This window comes from Rutilus rutilus (genome assembly GCF_951802725.1).
Source record: "Rutilus rutilus genome assembly, chromosome: 21".
Lineage (NCBI taxonomy): Eukaryota > Metazoa > Chordata > Actinopteri > Cypriniformes > Leuciscidae > Rutilus > Rutilus rutilus.
Genome location: NC_140226.1, coordinates 23,228,494 through 23,246,800, shown reverse-complemented (window position 1 = coordinate 23,246,800; position 18,307 = coordinate 23,228,494). Strand labels below are relative to the sequence as shown.

The window sequence follows — 18,307 nt, the reverse complement described above, 5'->3', positions numbered from 1 at the left end:
ACATCTCTAGTCTTAAAGCTATACTCAATATTTTTTTTATTGTTAATTAAAAAGTTTTTACAAATGAAGAAATTAACAGCATTTAAATTAAAACATTATTAAAAAGACATTTACTCTAGAATACACTATAACACTCACGCCAGTCTTCTAGATAAAACTGTTTTATTCTAAAGGCGGGTCGCCCCCTCATGAGTGCCGCGATCTTTCTAATACCAGCTGTGTCATGCAGTTGGTCACTAATAAATATTTACTTAGTGATTTCAGGCAATGCTCAAAGCGCTTTACAAAGCATAAACAGCATGTCTGCCCTCCTGAGGCGACTCGCCCCATGTACAATAGAGCATTTTTTCAGGTTACCGGGATGACTGGTCTTCATGTGTGAAGGTCTTCACCTAATGTGAGCGAACATGAAACATTTTGCATAAGTAGCCTATTAATTATTTCTTTATGGGTAGAATGTCTTTTTTGAGGAACAAATTGATGTAATTGTAATGCACACTACAGATGAAGTAGGCCTATGCCACATAGTGTGCACTACAAACTTATGCATTAAAATATCGAATGCTAAGTGTGTATTACAAATCTTGAATGCACTACAAATTGTGTGCAACTATTAAAAGCTACTTAGGCTATATTGCATTTTTATAGTAAAATTAATAGACAGAAAATTTGCGCACACAGTCACAAGTATTGACTGAAATATTTTATTGCAGAAAATGGTGTTATTCAGGATTAAGGCAAACATCTTTCCTCATTTTCTTCAGAATTTATCACCCTTTTTCAAGAACACTGTATTGACAGTACAGAAGAGCTTTTCTACTCAACCTTGTTCAAAACATCAGGAAGCTATCTATATGAAAGGAAACCATTCCTTTGTTTCACTAAACCCTTATGACATGTATTAATTTCACAACCAAATATCATTATGGATTTATTATTTCCTTTGAGTGCTTTATGCTTTAATCCACATTTGTATCTGTCACAGCTTTAGCTTCTTTATTATTTGATTGGCTTGAAAAGTCCTAGTAATAAACAGCATTGTCATCACAGAAACTTTAAAGCCTGCTAAAGTTTCATCAAGTCGCTGGACATCTCAGGTTATGAAGGTGACGTGAAAGGTGAAGAGCATGTATATGGAACAAGTGACTTATCAGGGCTTATGCAAATCAGAGCCTGGCCAAGAATTGCCATAAAATTCAAATTTGGAAGTATCCTAATTACTTTTAGTACACTAGTACACACAAATAACCATGCAGATTTTTTTCTTGGAAGCAAGCTGGGGGATAAATAGAAGTAAGGAACAAATACTGAGAATGGAATGCTTTACATTTCAGTTGTGAACAGTTTTCTTTTTAAATAAAAATAATTTTGTAGTAAACAAAAAAAGATGTTCATGTACAAATATTATGGTCATATTAAAAGAAAAAAAGCTTTCTTCATACAGAATACTACACAAACATAACAAAAACTTAATGCAAAAGACATGGTTAAGCCACTGGAGTATGTGGATATATATCCAAAATATTACCTTAACTGCATATAAATAGCAAGAATAGGAAATGTCAAGTGCATGGAGTGTCACTAATCCACAGTAATAATAAAGTTTTTCTTCATTTTTTTTTTTTTTTTTTTTTTCTTCAGTAATATAAATGTGTGTTGATAAGCTGCACTCATTTGAAATTAGCATAGTCAGAGTAGATGTCAACAAAATCTTGCACAACTCTGTAGCAGTAGTCATATTGTTCCTGAGAAGACAAATGAAAATACATTATATAATATATCACACAATGATCTGACAGTCAAAAGTCAAAACCTACTCATTCTGTATTATTTTGTTATAATACTATTCTCCATATTGTAATACAATAGTTAAAGCCATCAGATCTAACATTTCCATACTGTAATATATTAGTGAAGCCATGAGATCTATATGAATTATGTATAGTGTTTTACATTCTTACCACAGTTTGGACCATATGTGGTCTCTGAGTGCGTAAACTCTTCACGGTCTGAAATACATCCAGTAACCCTTCGGCTTTGACCCGCTCTAAGATGTTACTGAGGGCAATGAAGGTTCCGGTCCGACCAGCACCAGCACTTATGTCATAAAGAAAATACATACTTTTATGATAGGTTTTACAGACTTATACAACAGTTTATACAAACAAATTTGCTTTTGAACAATATGTAAGACTCTGTGTATCTGTCTGTCTGTCTGTCTGTCTGTCTGTCTGTGTGTGTGTCCTGGTAAACCATATGGGGACCAAATCCTCTCCTCAAAGCCCCCTCAAGGATAGTAATACCAAAAATCTTTGACCATGTGCAGACATTTTTTGTCTCAATGAGTTAAATAGCTTATAAATCATACTCAATGGTGTTGTTTTCAAAATGTAAAAATGCATAGAGTTTTCTGTGAGGGTTGTGTTTAGTTTATACAGTATAAAAATAATTATGTCTATGGAAAGTCCCTCATAAAACATGGAAACCCAATGTGTGTGTGTGTGTGTGTGTGTGTGTGTGTGTGTGTGTGTGTTTAAGTGAGGGAGAGATAAAGAGTGTGTGTACCTGCAATGCACCACTATCGGGTTGTTTCCAGATTGCTGTTGTTGTTTTTGCACTGCAGCAATTATATCAATCATTCCCTTTCCGTCTGACGGGATTCCAATCTCTGGCCATCCATGGAAGTGGAACTGTCTGACTAGACGTTTCTGCTTCTCCTGCAAACAGCCCAATTCAGCCTCAGCATGGTCAACAAATTTAGCACAATAAGGGAAGCTCCAATGTAAGTGAAGCGTATGATGGACCATAAAATGGTCAAATTCACTGCACGTTTAACTCACTGATGCATATGACAGCAGCATGTCTCGAATGCTGAAAGTCTCACAAAGTGTGTCTCTCTTCAGCTCCAGTACATACTCTCCAAATGAAACGCTGCCCTCTGCTGGCCAGTAATGTACACACTTCTCCTGGAGTGAGAGTTGTTGGAAAGGAAGTGAATGCATGAATGCTTCAGACATGGAAGAGTAACTGCACCATTTCTTTATTGATTAAAATATAAATATAATAAAGTCAAATATAAACCATTAAACTGTACCTGTTCTCTCTCTTTCAGCTCAGTCAGCATGACAAGAGAGTGGCACTTCCTTTCCCATACCATGCGCCAGAAGTCCTGCACAGTGTGAGCCAAAGGTGCCTGAGTTGCTATAAAGTAATCCTTTTGCCTATAACCCTGCAATGGTAAAGCATAGTGTTATGGGTACATTTGCCAATGTTTTTAATGATCTTAAATATATTTATTAAAATGCATATGCAAATCAAGAACTGAACAAATAGCCTGTATGTGTGCAAAATGACTATTATTTTAATATTAAAAAGTCAATCTACATAGCTTTTAATAGATGCACACTAGTTTTGCAGTGCATGCCAGATTTGTAGTACACACTACTCTGCATTTGATTTTGACAATGCATAATAGATTTGTAGTACACATCAAGTAATATTATATTATAATAATACATACTTACATCTATGAAAGATGCATTAATGTAGTCTGTGAATTCTTGCCCTCTTTTCATTGATAATATTACCCTGTTGAAGTCATCTGGTAAAAAAAAAAATGATTACAAGAAAATAAATGAATGAAAGAAAGAAAGAAAGAAAGAAAGAAAGAAAGAAAGAAAGAAAGAAAGAAAGAAAGAAAGAAAGAAAGAAAGAAAGAAAGAAAGAAAGAAAGAAAGAAAGAAAAGAAGCTAAAATGATAAATCTGTATATATTTTCTCACATGGGATGATCTGCAGTACTCTGTTCTTTCTCATGTTAGCAGGCAGATTTCCGGTTCTCATGTTCTCCTTCATTATGCGGACATTAGTCAGTTTCTGAGGAGATTCCAAATAAAAAGACATGTTAGAAAGAACACACAGTTCTTTCAAAGCTATTCACTTTTGTCTTTCTGTACTTTTGCTTAGCAAACCCTTTAACTGATGTGCTTCTTACTCTGAATTCTTCCTCCAGACCCACTCGGTCCATGTGTGTGTGTGTGTTGTGGAGTTTGTGGAGATGGCCCTCCAATGAAGCGATGTCTAGCTCAGTGTCACCAAACAGGTAATGCTCCAAAAGTGCCTGGTAAATGAACGAATACTGCATCTGTGGGCGAGAGAGAGGAATATCAGGGGCCATTCACTGCTGAAATGATGAGTCAAACACAGCAGAGAGACTTCAGAAAGTCCTTTACATCTGTTTGAATGAGCTGACAGCGCTGCTTTCTTATTCTGGACACAAAGCCGAACACGTCCAACCTCCCTTCAGCGTGCATCATATCCATCATCGCGTCAATCACAGTGAACGTCCCAGTCCTGCCAACCCCAGCACTACACAGAGAGAAAATGAGTCGTGAGATGTAAAGTAGGGCATTAAATGAGGGATAATGTAGTCAAAACTGCACGGTCTTTCCATTTGTATTAATATCTTGGGATAGATAATTATCTCAGTTCAATTAAATGTGGGATCAATTGCGTGAATATTGCTGTATAGTGTATTAGACCTGAAAAAGTTACAGTTTGTCGTTTCACTGCAAAAAGGGCCTTTTCACACTTGAGAAAGTCTGTTGTTCTGGCTGAGGTGTTAACAACCCCTGCATGAACAGCTGAGCCTCAAGACATCTGCGTTGCTGGTTGTTTCTACATACTTTGCATTTCAGACTGTTTGTTATAGTTGAAATGTTCAGGGTTTTAAATGTGTTTTGCCCAATAAATAGTACTGAAATCACTAGCATACTGAAATACACCCCAATAGAGTGCAACAGTCGGGGTCCTGAAGTAAAAATTCCATTCATTTTCTCCATATTGAATTTTTTATTTTTTTTATTATTGGATTTAAACCTTTAAAGGCAGACCTACAGTGTTCTCTGAGGTTGTTAATTGATGGTACATGCTTTTGTTAAAGCTATCAGTTTACATTATTTAAAAAACTGAAAATTACATAATTGAGATGGTCTGCTTAAATATTTGTATATATTTACATGAATATATTCATCTATATTATAATAATAATTTAATATTTTAAATTCAATTATAGGTATCTTCGACTTGAAACGGCGCTACGCAAGCCAATCAATGTATGACATCAAAGTACCGCGAGAGCAATTAGAGAACAGACGGCTCCGTATGTTTTAGATTTTTTTTTCCTCATTAAAGCCATTAAGTACACTGTCTTTTTCAATTTCCGGTCGAAAAAGACAGAATCCGATTTTTCAGAATCTGATTTTCAAATAATTTTTTGCTTCAAATCAAATTTTGTAATGTTCTGATTTACAATGTAGCTGGTTGATTTTGTTCATGGCTTATAACGCTTTAAAAAAGACTTTTTAAAATCCCTATGGGGGAAAAAAATCCGAAACCAATGGCGCTGAAAAAGTGGGGGAACTGTTGCACTCTATAGATCTGATTGATTGTAGTTTGCAACACATTTCTATACAATCCTTTCCTTGCGCATATATTTTAAGAATAGCCTACAGTCTTACCTACAGTGCACTATGATTGGTCCAGCATGGGAAGGGTTGACACTCTTGACTTTCTTGAGGAACTTTAGCATGCCAATAGGGGAGAGGGGTACACCAAAATCAGGCCAGCTGGTGAAGTGCAGCTGAGTGACCAACCTTGGAGGTCTGCAACCATCAGCAGCATGCTGCAAAATCACACCAGCTTGCATTCAAATAACTTACAAATAGCACAAAGTCAAATAGCAAGTCAGTTGTGGCCTTACTGATTCCACATGAGTGTAAAATATTCCGGGCTACTAAATGGCATGTCAAAAGAATTTGTGTACTAGTATATGAGCATAGTATACAGAGCATCTGAATAATGATGCCGTAGTGTCTCTGAGGGAAATGGCCACTCACGTGCTGCACACAGAACTTTCTGATTGTGTAGTCCACCAACACTGTGACATCTTCCATTGCCACCCTCACACAGCCGTAGATCCAGCAGCCTTGCTCAGGCCAGTACTGATAGCATTTTTCCTGCATTTCACACATACAACACAAAATATTGGGCAACAATGGGCATGTTTTGAATTTATTTGTTATATGGACCCTTTTTATATGAGTTTTTAAATAAGGCCTAGATCTTCTGTGCTACTGTTTACTTGTTAAACTCTCATAAAGTCTGTCTGGTGTGACTTTGTGATATCTTCTCTTACCTCTTTTCTCTCTCTTGTGTTGGTCAACATGACTATAGTGGCAGATTTCTGCTCCCAAACCATTCTCCAGAAATCTCCCACTGTCTCTGGTTTTGGGCCTAAACATAAGATATTGAAATTCAAAAGGGAGATGAAGCAAAGGTCAATAAAGGGGAGAGAGATTACATTAAATCGATTAAATTACCTGGTAATTGAAAAATTGCATACCTTGAGCTGCAATAAATTTGCTTTTTTCTCTGTAACCCTATGGGAAAGGTAAATTAATTAAACATGAGACTCAAAACTCCAAAAATATTTTAATATACTATAGGTCAAGATATAAGGTAATATATGCATAATATCAATATTTTATAAACAATACAACAAAAACACTGAGAAAGTACTCACATCTATATAAGAGGCATTTATGTAATCTGAGCCCATATATCCATCTATATGTGAAAGTAGCACTCTTGAGTGGTCATCTGTGAAGGAAATATACAGATGTGTTTTATTAAACCCTAGGACCAACTTTCTCCATCCAAATCCTAACAGTTACTATTGTATTGTGTTACTTGACACAAAAAAATAACTCAAAACAAGCTCTTCCACAGTGTTTGGAAAATTTGCAAGTGTGTCGATAAAAGAGTGAGGGACACTTACAGGGCAGAATATTGGGATATCTGTTCTTTTCTCTGTTCTCCTCTCTGCTTGCCTCTTCAAAGGTACCACAGCCAAAACCGCAAGGCAAAGACTGTAAAAGAGAAGCAGCGGAAGAAAGAAACGTACTCGGTTACCTAATGTAACCTCGGTTCTCTCTAGAAGAGGGAACGAGTATTGCGTAAGTTGCTTACGCTACGGGTAAAGTCATCTTTTCTCGAGATATGAAGCCAAACATTTTTTCTTAATTTTTGTATTTATTGTCAACGCTTCGCGCCCTCACGCGTCACAGCCCGCCAGAATGGGAGTGGCTTAGCGTATAAAAGGACGGGCTCGGGGGCTGCTTCCCTGGTTTTCATCGAAATGTTTCGAGGCGGCGAGACCCCTGGTGCGCCCACCAAACGAAACAAAGAACTGCTCCGAGCGCCTGAAGGCGGCGGAACGCGTAATGTAAACTCTCAGCGCCCTGACAGGGCAGAGGAGGTTATCATCGCCCTCGCTACCGGATGCTGGCAGAGCCGATAGAGAGATGACCTGCGCTCTGAAGGGAGTGCCAATCACCTTGGGGACATAACCATGTCTCGGTTTGAGGATGACTTTAGAGTCATTTGGTCGAGACACGAACTTGTGGGGTTTCGTGGGTGCTTTGCTTCCTTCAAGAGCTGTTGGACGAGGGCAGGTCCCCCTCCACGCTCAAAGTGTATGTTGCGGCCTAACAGATAGCGCGTGTAGATCCCCCACACGTTTGACTGATGACAGGGCTATCAGAAAAACGGTTTTAAGCGAGAGGTATTTTAGATCCACGGAATCTAATGGTTCAAAGGGATGTGTCTTCAGGGCCTCTAGGACCAACGAAAGATCCCAAATAGGAACCGACGGGGGCCGCGGGGGATTCATCCTCCTGGCTCCTCTAAGGAACGGACGATGAGCTTGTTCCTTCCTATTGACCGGCCACGCGTCGACTCCGCGAACGCTGCAATGGCCGCAACATACACTTTGAGCGTGGAGGGGGACCTGCCCTCGTCCAACAGCTCTTGAAGGAAGCAAAGCACCCACGAGACCCCACAAGTTCGTGGGTCTAGACTTTTGTCGGCGCACCATTTGGAGAACACAGACCATTTAGACGCGTATAGCCTTCTCGTAGAAGGAGCTCTAGACTGCGTGATCGTGTTCACAACCACTTCTGGCAAGGCAACGGGTATCTGTTGATTATCCATGCATGCAGAGACCAGCGCTCTGGATGAGGATGCCAAATTGATCCGCCGGCTTGAGAGAGAAGATCTCTCCTCACCGGAATCGGCCATGGGGCTACGTGTGACAGCCTCCTTAGCTCTGGGAACCAGGTTTGGTTCTCCCATCGCGGGGCTATGAGGAGCACCGAGTGGCACGCTTCCCTGATCCTCTTGATTACCTGTGGTAACAGCGAGATCGGAGGGAAAGCATACAGAGGGCAGCTGGGCCAGGTTTGGGCCAGCGCGTCCTCGCTCTTCGAGAGGAACCTTGGTCAATGAGCGTTGTCTTTTGACGCAAAAAGGTCGACTTCCGCTTTGCTGAAAAGGCGCCATAGCAACTGAACTGTCTGAGGATGCAGGGACCATTCTCCCGGGGGAACGTTGTCCCTGGACAGTCTGTCTGAGCCGTCGTTCAGGTGGCCCGGCACATGCGCGGCTCTCAACGAGCGTATCGAGTGATGAGCCCAAACGAATAGGCGTTCTGTCAGATCGCAGAGATGGCCCCCGTATGTGTGGGAGGAAGCGCTTCAGCGCGTTCTCGACCGCTATCATCTCCAGACAGTTTATATGAAGGCCTTTCTCCCGAAGAGAGAGCGAGGGCTGCGTGTTCTCGACCCAGGCAGAGAGCGCAGATAACGTGGCGGTCTCCGGCGCTGAGCGGGCTCGGCAAGAGCCACAGGAAATGCTCTTTTAGACAGAGAGTGTGTGTCGCAGCGGCGAACACACACAGCAGAGCAAAAGGATACTGTTGCCGGATAGCGCAGCAGGCACGGATGGCTGAAGGCAGCGAAGACGATCGGCTTCTTCAGACGCTTTCCTCTGCTTGCTAGTCGCTTGTTTCAACGGCGGCGGGTTCTCTCAGGATCCAGTGATGCGTAGAGCTTCGCTGAAGAGATGAAAATCAGGGAAGCAGCCCCCGAGCCCGTCCTTTTATACGCCAAGCCACTCCCATTCTGGCGGGCTGTGACGCGTGAGGGCGCGAAGCGTTGACAATAAATACAAAAATTAAGGATCATTTTTTGGCTTCATATCTCGAGAAAAGATGACTTTACCCGTAGCGTAAGCAACTTACGCAATACGAGAGACCCTCTCGTAAGAGACCAATACGTAAGTATAAGGAAACGATATCGAGAGGGCGTGCATGTGGAGAATGATAAAGTCTGTGTGTGTCTAAGATCTTACATTAAATTCCTCTCTGAACAGTTTGCCATCATCTGCCATGCGTAGGCGAAACTCTTCCTCCAGGGAGTCCAGTGGGATGGGAAAATAACGCTTTGATGGAAAGGGTGATCTGGGAAGGAGCACCACCGTTTGTTCTGAGAGAGAGAGAGAGAGAGAGAGAGAGAGAGAGAGAGAGAGAGAGAGAGAGAGAGAGAGAGAAAGAAAAATATACAGGGTGGAAGAGAGACATTTTCTTACTGTTACTGTTACTGTTTATATCTCTCAAAGTAGACGCCAAGTCTAAAAATGGTGTTTAACACACAGACAAATTGGCAACAAAAAAATCAGACAGATCAAAACTTACCTTGATCTTCCAAAAAGCCATTTGGCATCTTCTTGTCAACCGAAGCGACAAGATCCTTCCTTTGCTCTCTAAACCTGAGACATTTTGAAGTAAGACATTTACAGACAGATAAAACAGAAATGTAAAAATGGCTGAAAGTTCACAATACACACCAAAATCTAAAGTTCTTTCTCATGGGAGATTGTTTGGTTCTCTGATTCCTCAGAGCAGCTGAGAGAGAATGACTTGGTGACACACCATCACAACTGCTTTCACATTTCACTACACATGCAGCTGCTGCTGGAGCAGCTCGGCAGGGTCATAAACGCACACGCACACTTAAAAGTGAAATGTTTTTTTTTTCTACTTTTCTCCCGCGACTGAAAATATAGCGACGAGTCAACTATAATAAAGCCATTTGCAGGCTGATTCCCTTAAAAAGTGTAAACACTGTGGCTGTATGGTTCTGTCTTTCAAAACATTTCTCTGTTTGTTTGATCAATGATGTGAGTTTGGGGCGGGGCTATCTGTTGGATCAACCAATGGCAGATGGGGAAAACTGAAAACTGGTCATTATTATTTTTGCAATTCCGTTTGGAGGGCCAGAAATATACACTTCACCTTTAACAAATAGTGTGAGTAATGTAAAATAATATAATAACATATTTTAATGTTACATTTACTTCTTTATTCATAATATATATAACAAAATATTTAAGATTGAGGGTATTGTATTTGCACTATATTTGCAAATATGTTTGCAATGTTGGATACAAATCATGTTAATATACAGTAGTCAACATTTGAAGTGGATCAAAACCTTTCATCAAAGTTATACATGAATTTTGAACAAAGCCCATTTTCTTGTCTTAGGACAACTTTGATGAACTTTTCTGATCCAATTCAAATATTGACTACTGTATTATACTGTATAGTATACTACCATTCAAAAGTGTGGGGCTGGAGCTTATGCTCACCTAGGCTGCATTTTATTTGGTCAAAATATAGTAAAAACTGTCATTTTGTGAAATATTTTAATTTAAAAGAACTGGTTTAGATTTTCATGTATTTTAAAATGTACTTTATTGCTGTGATGGCAAAGCTGAATTTCTTCAGTCACATGATCCTTCAGAAATTATTCTAATATGCTGATTTGCTGTTGAAGAAACATTTCTTAATATTATCAATGTTGAAAACAGTTGTGCTGCTGAATATTTAGTGCATAATCTATTCAAAGGAATAGCATATATTTGAAATAGAAATTTTTTGTAACATTATAAATGTATTTTACTGTAACTTTTAAATGGAATTTAATGCGTCCTTAAAAGTCTTCATTTCCTACAAAAAATAATCTTACTGACCCCAAACTTTTGAACAGTAGTGTATACTATAAGATAGGTTTGAAAGTATGCAGTGTAGAGAAGACCTAGAGGAAGTGAATCTTTAAGAGTTAAGAGAGTCTTTAAGAGAGTGGTAAGGGTAAAGAGAGTTCTAGCTTGGACAAATAAGCACTTTTCATGTAGAGCGAACAGGTGTGCCTACAAACAAGTATTTGTACTAGCTGATGCGAGAAGTATAGCCTAATGAAGGACTGGACGTATAGTAGCAGGAAGTTATGCTATTGGCTACACTGTAGACCAGACTAGAAAAGACTAGAGCTGGGTACAGTAGGGGTCAAGTAAAGAGCTGTTCACTCATATACATTTCATTGCATCTCTGCACATACTGTATAATGTGTTTTTTTGTTTCAAAAATAATGTTTTTGGGGGATGTGTATTTTCTTACCTCAAAATGTAGGCGATGAGGAGAAGAAAGATGACGAGAAGGAAAGAGGTGACGAGGCCCGAGGCTAAGACATGTGGGCCCTGAGGCGCTGGAGACTCTGAACAGAGAAAAAGAAAGACAAGTGAGGTAAGATTTTCCATAGGCTTTTTAGCCAAAATCTGAAATAATCTTCATATTTAAAAATGTGAAGCTTTCCAATTCCAAGCATTCCAATTCTATGTGTATAGATGTGGGGCTGTGGGCCTGTTTATAAATCATTTTGAGTAAAAAAAATAAAAAACATCTGGAGATGATATACCTGCTGTCAGGTTTCCACGAGAGGAACTGTTTGAAATGAGAGCTGCTGAAACTAGAAACAGGACCATCATGGCTACAAATAAAGAGAGAAAACAACAAACAATCAAAAATATTTGTGAGTGTCCGTTAATAAATTAAAAAACTGACAATTGACTTCAGTTGAAAAGGCATATTTTCACTAAGATTACAAAATGTCATTTGAAAATGTTCTGCAGAACTGACATAATCTCAAACCGCAAAAGCTTCACAAGAGATTAAATTAACCTATATTAAAACCATCAATCTTCTTCTCATGCATTCAGTGAGAATCTTCCCTCTACATGAGCAAATCTAAAATTAATTTCAATTAATGGTCCAGAGAGTAACGGCCTCTAGGGATACGGCACCATCTACCGCATACATCCAGCAGCAACTGAAACTCTGAAAGTAGGACATGTCTTTTTACCCCAGATATTATCTTTTATTTCAAAAAAAGGTGTTGTGTAGAAATGCATCTCACAAATGTGCATTTCTATAATGTGATGTGTATATATAGTGGGGTTCAAAAGACAACATTAAAAATATGATTTGCAAAAATGTAACTCATAATATGCATGCAGAAATATGTGGTGTTTGGTTAAAGTTGTTTTTTCTTTCATTTTTAAGAGGGTGAGAATAAGAGAACTCTGCATTTATAGACGTCCAACCTGTGAGAAATCACCCCAGACAGCAAATCTGTCACATAACCTGTATGCCTGATCCCCTGTGACATTTTCAGAGAGATTTCAGATATTAATCCTTTCAAAAGCTTTTCACTAGAAAATCTACCTGCCTCCAAACGTCTATGAACTCAGTCTAGAGATTAGAAAAGACAAGATGAAGGATTAATGCAGTCTTACAAAAAAGTCTACTCACAAATGTGAAATATGTCTCACACCAAGAAGGCAACGTCTCAGTCCATAGCTTTCAAGAGAGAAGACATTAATTATTATGATACTTTTCCAGAAGGTCTCCAGGAGTCATGATATCTGTGAAGGCACTCCTGTCCTTCAATAATGTATGGGTGCAGGTTTTTTCATTGTGCTTTCTGGATGGACTATCCTTAGATAGCCACTGCCTGCAAAGAACAAGGGATAAGGATACATTAGGAGAGGGAATTGTCTTTGTTTTTTTAAACCTCATAAAATGTGTAGGACATGCAGAGGGAGTTGTGGATGGAGGGAGAGAGAAACAAAAATAACTTTAAATCTGTCCTCTAGCATTGTGCCAGTTGATTTGTCAGCCCGAAACCCCTTTGAGAAGATCTGCCTCTACTAAAAAGCATTATTTTGTAGTCAAGAATGGCAAACCTTATCCATTTACCTTATTATTATTCCTATAGTCAACTGCTTTCAACCAGTGATGCTGTAATGCAGCATTTATCTTCAGTCTCTGCAGCAGCTGTAAATAACCATTTCATACATATTCATAACACAGTAACCTCAAGGATGAGAATGGGCCCACCCAAAAGAATTTTAGCAACTACACTGGTCATAATATACTGTGTAAAACTGGGTCAGTCACTGTTGGGCATCTCAGGACCCTGACCGGATCACATGAAAGCAAATCAAATCAGGAACAATGTCAATCAAAACCAAGTGACGGTTACTAAGGCTGTAACTGCACTAAGAGACCTTATTTTTACATGTACAATTATTGTGACTCATGACAGTAGCCATTTATTACATGCGTATGTTAAATTAAGGGTAATTTAGTATATGGTTACAGTCATTACTTTATCTTATCCATTCAATAGCCTACACTTTTACTCATTTATGGATGGCCATACATTTTAATTTCACAAAAGCATTTGTAAAGTCACATGGTAAATTTGATGAGAAGGTGAATAAATTGTACTAAATAGAATATAAGCATACCATCAAACTTTCATTCAAGACATGTAGCCATATTTTGTTTATTTCTTTCCCTCTAAGAGATGATTGTGGATTACACTGCTCAGTCAATACAGACCGAGGCTTCCACATAACTGAGGTAGTCTGGAAGCTGTTGTTAATGTATGAGTCAATGACAAATTCTCATGAAAAAATCATGCTAAAAGAGTCAGATGAGTCACCAGAAAGGCAAAACAACCTACTGACACACTACAAGGAACAAGCAGCAACTCAAGCAGTAAAACCTGATCTGACTGTCAATACAAGCTGTGACCTTGAGAAGTGCATGTTGCTGCACTATGCAGATCTTTCATATGGAAATTGAATGCATATTGTTGGTGCTATTGTTTTAATAAAGATCAATATGAGAGAGCACCACTGACGAATAAAGAAGTAACATTAAAACATTAAAACTAGGCTCTGTGATTTGTTTTATTTCAGAGTCAGACACACATTTCCCCAGTAATTTACAGAGGTAAACAGAACACACTTTTTTTTCTCTAAGAGATGCAATAAGCTCCTCATCATCCACTAAACACAGAATCGTTGAATACAAAACAGGAAGAGATTTTAGCTTTCAAATCCAATAGGCTTCCTGTGTTAAACGTTGTATCAGTGATTTCAGGCCCAAAAAAAAAACAATCACATTCATCTAATCTTTTGAGCCAGCTTCTTCTTCAGCTCCGACTTCAAGCACAAAACCTCACAACACCCTCCCCCTGTCGGTGATTGGTTGGAACACAGTTTGTTTTGGTTCTGAGTGGTTGGTGAAACCAATTGTTTTTGTGTGCAGATCTCAGAGCCTAGGCTGCCTACAGAGACGCGGTTTTTTGACGCCATGCTTATGGGGCGGGCAGCTAGCTGATCGTTAGGAAAGATTAGATGAATGTGATCTTTTTTTTTGGGGGCCTGAAATCACTGATACAACCTTTAATGGGGGTCTTAGATCTACAGCCATGATGTTGCCTCCCTTTAACTAATTGTTGCTCATAGTCCATTAAGACTTTCTGCTTTCATCATACTAAATACTAATAGCGTTATATTCTAATAGTGTATTTTTTCCCCCACTGTCAATTCCAGGATTGTAAGCAATCAGAATATTATAAAGGCTTAAGTTTTGTGTATTTTAGGTACGGAGAAGAGTGTCTTAGTCTAGCATTTGTCATTGAGTCATAGCCAATACTGTCTTAAGTAGCCTGTGTTTGGCACTTCAGATTTAATAACATGAGATTTTGGCTAAATGACAGAAAAGCTTGACTTATTTTCATTTCCTGAAGGTTTCCGCCCGACAGCGACGATAGGTGAATTGTTTAATTTTGCCACTAGTGCATGCTACGTACCCCAAAAATCGATGTGTTAATTTTTATTTATGACATTAATTGATAAATTCTCTAGCAGAAACTATATAGATTTTCTGTGGAATGAGATAAGTGTAGGTCCAAATAACCATGTACTCGGGAAGCAGATGGACGGAGGTGGTAGTGTAGCAGCGTATAGAGAGATGCTGACCAGCACACAGAAGGCTGACTCCGCACTATGACTGACCTCTATGGCAGAATGTGATTGACAGTGTTTATTTTCAATTTGAGAGATGCAGAACAAATGCAAATGCTCATGCATAGTAAAAAGCCTCTTTCACAAGCAATGAGAGCTTCTACTTAAATTAATTTATGTGCATTGCATTACCAGTTTATGACTTAAATTATAGTCTATAAATGATCTATCTAAAATTCACTTAACCTTCACAGATGTGGTTCACCCCATCAGTAACTGACAACTCCTAAACCGACATGGACCGAAAATCCATAATCTTAGCTGAATCTCTAGAAGCAAAATGATTTGTAACAATATTACTCCGATGCAATCGAATGTCCTATAATTAGATTAAATCGATGAGAGACCTGAAACATAATAACTTCAGTGGAAACGGTCAAAGGCATTTGGTTCTTGTGAAATATCTACTAGGCCTACCTGAGTTTACATTATGGAACCATAACAGACAATAATCAGACTCCAGTAGGTCTTTTAAATCTGCCATTTCATATATTATGACCTCTTGGCCTTGGCAACTGCGAGGGTGTTAAACTCGAAGTGTTTACCAACATCTTAAGCTTTCAGATTAGAGCGCTGTGCATAAGTAATTATGAAATTAATCTTCATTTAAGCGCATGTTGGATTAATCCTGCCGGCTCTGCTCTCCCTTTATTAGAAACAAGGTCACATCACAACAATTGTTTTACATATTACTTAACTTTCAAGAAAACGCATCTGTAAATAAATATGCTAATTGTATTACATTTTTAATTTTTATTTCTAGACATTTATTTATAGTGATAAAATGATTAAATACACAGTAAGTATGATTTCTATAGAATGATTTTGAGTCTATAACAGCTCTGGTGAGAGGAAAAAGGGGAGGTAAAAGCTCAAAAATATGAGATGGAAGAGAAATACAGAACGTTTTGTGACAAAAGATGTTTGTAAAAATTGTTATCAATAAATAATCCATACTTTGGAAAACTATTATTATAGTGGATGTGATGTTTCCAGGTTTGTTTTGATGGGTAAAAAAAAAGTGAGGAGAAAAGCTTGCTATATCGTTTGTTGTTGATATCAAAGGTTGTTAAAACTACTGGAATTGAAGAGATATTTGTACGCATGCCTATTCACTCTATGTCATGTTAATAATATTGCATGGTAGGCTAAATGCTATTTTTATTTGACCTTACCCTTAATAATTACTTCTGATAGTGTTTCCTAATGGATTCTGGTTGATTGAGTCATATATTTGTGGCTTGAATAAAACATGTTTCCACATCTAAACATCTTTTACAATGGTTCTAGCATCTAGTTCAAGAATGAAGATGAGTATGCCAATACCAATAGCATCACTTGTCAGCATCACTCTCTCCCTCAGCCTCAGGGCAAAATCTATCGGCCTCTTTTTCCAAACATCACATCCACAGGCTCATGACAATTGCCTTACGCAACTTTTTATGTTCCGTAATATATGCATAAAGGAATAACCCAAATAGAAGTGACGAAAAAGGTCAGTCAACCGTTTTCATCCATATGATATTAGTGTAAACACAGGATGCTGATCCAATAATGCAATAGCACTAGACAGAGCGCTGATATTCTCCCTCCCTGTTTAACCCTTAAAAGGGCAGGAACATAAAATTAATTGAATTGAAAATTAAACATAGAATTAGTTTACTGGTATTTTCCAGCACTTTATGACTCCAATGTTTTGTTTCTTCGAAATGTTTTTATTTTTATTTTATTTTAACCTTTCTTTTAATTTTATGAAAATAACATTTATTAAATCAACATTCTGCCATGTTACTCTTTATATCAATGTTTTTTTTCTGGCATATTTTAGTCTCCTGGTCCAAGAACTTGCAGGGGCCCCCTTTTTAACACTGATCCTTACAAAAAACATTTAAGGTAAATCTCTGTTGGAGCTGCCTACAACATTTTGAGCATCATGGGCGTGTGCAACATTTTTGGGCATCATAGGTTGCGGTACAGGACAGCTGAAAAAAATCTTGCTGCATGCAAAATGCTGTCTAGACCGGCAGCTTTACTAGGTTTGAGACACAACTCACTGACCCCCTGTTCCTTATGATCAAATCTGAAATGACTAAATCTGCGGAAGCCTAATTGCCTGCAGAGTAAACACGCAAAACGTGTTTATAAAACCTCGTGTTTACACGTTATGCGAGTAAACGACAAAATGGGCGATGCTGAGAGAATTAATTATTATGAACTCATCAGCATCACGGTGATCGAGGCCGTTTTAAAACATGTTACCTTTTTCCCGGAGATACTAATTCATGCTTTACCGTCGAGCGAAGTAGCCTACAGCTACACAAACGATAAATGACTTGACACCATCTATTTTGCAAAGTAATAACTGCAATATTACCAGTGTGATGTCCAGCTCCATGTAAAGTCTCGGTAAAATCCAGTGCTCAGTGTTGATGGTTATTAGGATGCTGAGCAGAATGTCTGTCTGTGGTCCCTCCTCTACGAGCGCCGGTGCCGTGTGATGATGATGATGATGCGCCGCCGCCGGTGCGTCACTCTCATTTATGAAAAACAAAACAAAAAAAAACACCTACAGTAGGCTACATCATGTAGACTAAAATTGCAAATGATTTTGATGCTAGTCAGACAGCTAAATATTTGGTTTAAAAAGGCTAATAATAAAATAAATGTAGGCTATGTCAGATTTGTAAAAATGGTGTTTCTAAGAACTAAAATGTATAAATTAGGACAAAATCTCTTTGAGCAGAAACAACTGAAAATATTAATTTTACAAAACATACATTTTTTCTCAACACTAGATTTTGCATGAAGACAAAATGTATAATTGAGGGAGAGAGGAGTAGATGGAGTGATGGATGGATGTGAGTGCATGGCATTATCCTGTGTTTGGCATTTTATTTTGGTAAATGTCCATAAGAGGGGGATTAAGAGACCATTACAAAAATAGCAGTTTCTCTGGATTTATTATTTATATGTATCTGTTCGAGTAAAAACATTTTTTTACATTTATTCTACAAACTACTGACAACATTTCTTCCAAATTTCAACTAAAAATATTGTCATTTTGAGCACATGGTCAAAATTATGACAAAATATGCCATGGTTTCAAACCTCGAATAAATCCAAAAGAAAACAAGTTGCTAATTTTTAAACAACACAATACTAATGTTTTAACTTAGGAAGAGTTCAGATAT

General features: G+C 38.3%; 1 protein-coding gene across 2 annotated transcripts; it reads right to left on the bottom strand.

Annotated features, from left to right (window-relative positions):
- Window positions 1–671: 671 nt before the first annotated feature.
- On the bottom strand, window positions 672–17,628 carry ptpreb (protein tyrosine phosphatase receptor type Eb). Of its 2 annotated transcripts, XM_084393786.1 has the most exons (21): window positions 17,491–17,628; window positions 12,547–12,748; window positions 11,654–11,725; window positions 11,356–11,452; window positions 9,592–9,665; window positions 9,249–9,382; window positions 6,838–6,928; window positions 6,583–6,659; window positions 6,403–6,439; window positions 6,196–6,293; window positions 5,897–6,016; window positions 5,519–5,682; window positions 4,232–4,367; window positions 3,994–4,143; window positions 3,782–3,875; window positions 3,525–3,601; window positions 3,095–3,229; window positions 2,841–2,966; window positions 2,566–2,717; window positions 1,962–2,097; window positions 672–1,745 (listed from the first exon to the last, which is right to left on the bottom strand). In XM_084393786.1, the coding sequence occupies exons 3-21, from the start codon at window positions 11,721–11,723 to the stop codon at window positions 1,671–1,673; spliced, it is 2,043 nt and encodes a 680-aa protein (XP_084249912.1). In that variant the 5' UTR covers window positions 11,724–11,725; window positions 12,547–12,748; window positions 17,491–17,628; the 3' UTR covers window positions 672–1,670. The 2 variants fall into 2 exon arrangements, with proteins under 2 accessions (XP_084249912.1, XP_084249913.1); XM_084393787.1 differs by lacking the exons at window positions 11,356–11,452; window positions 11,654–11,725; window positions 12,547–12,748; window positions 17,491–17,628 and adding an exon at window positions 9,744–9,767.
- Between the last annotated feature and the right edge of the window lie 679 nt (window positions 17,629–18,307).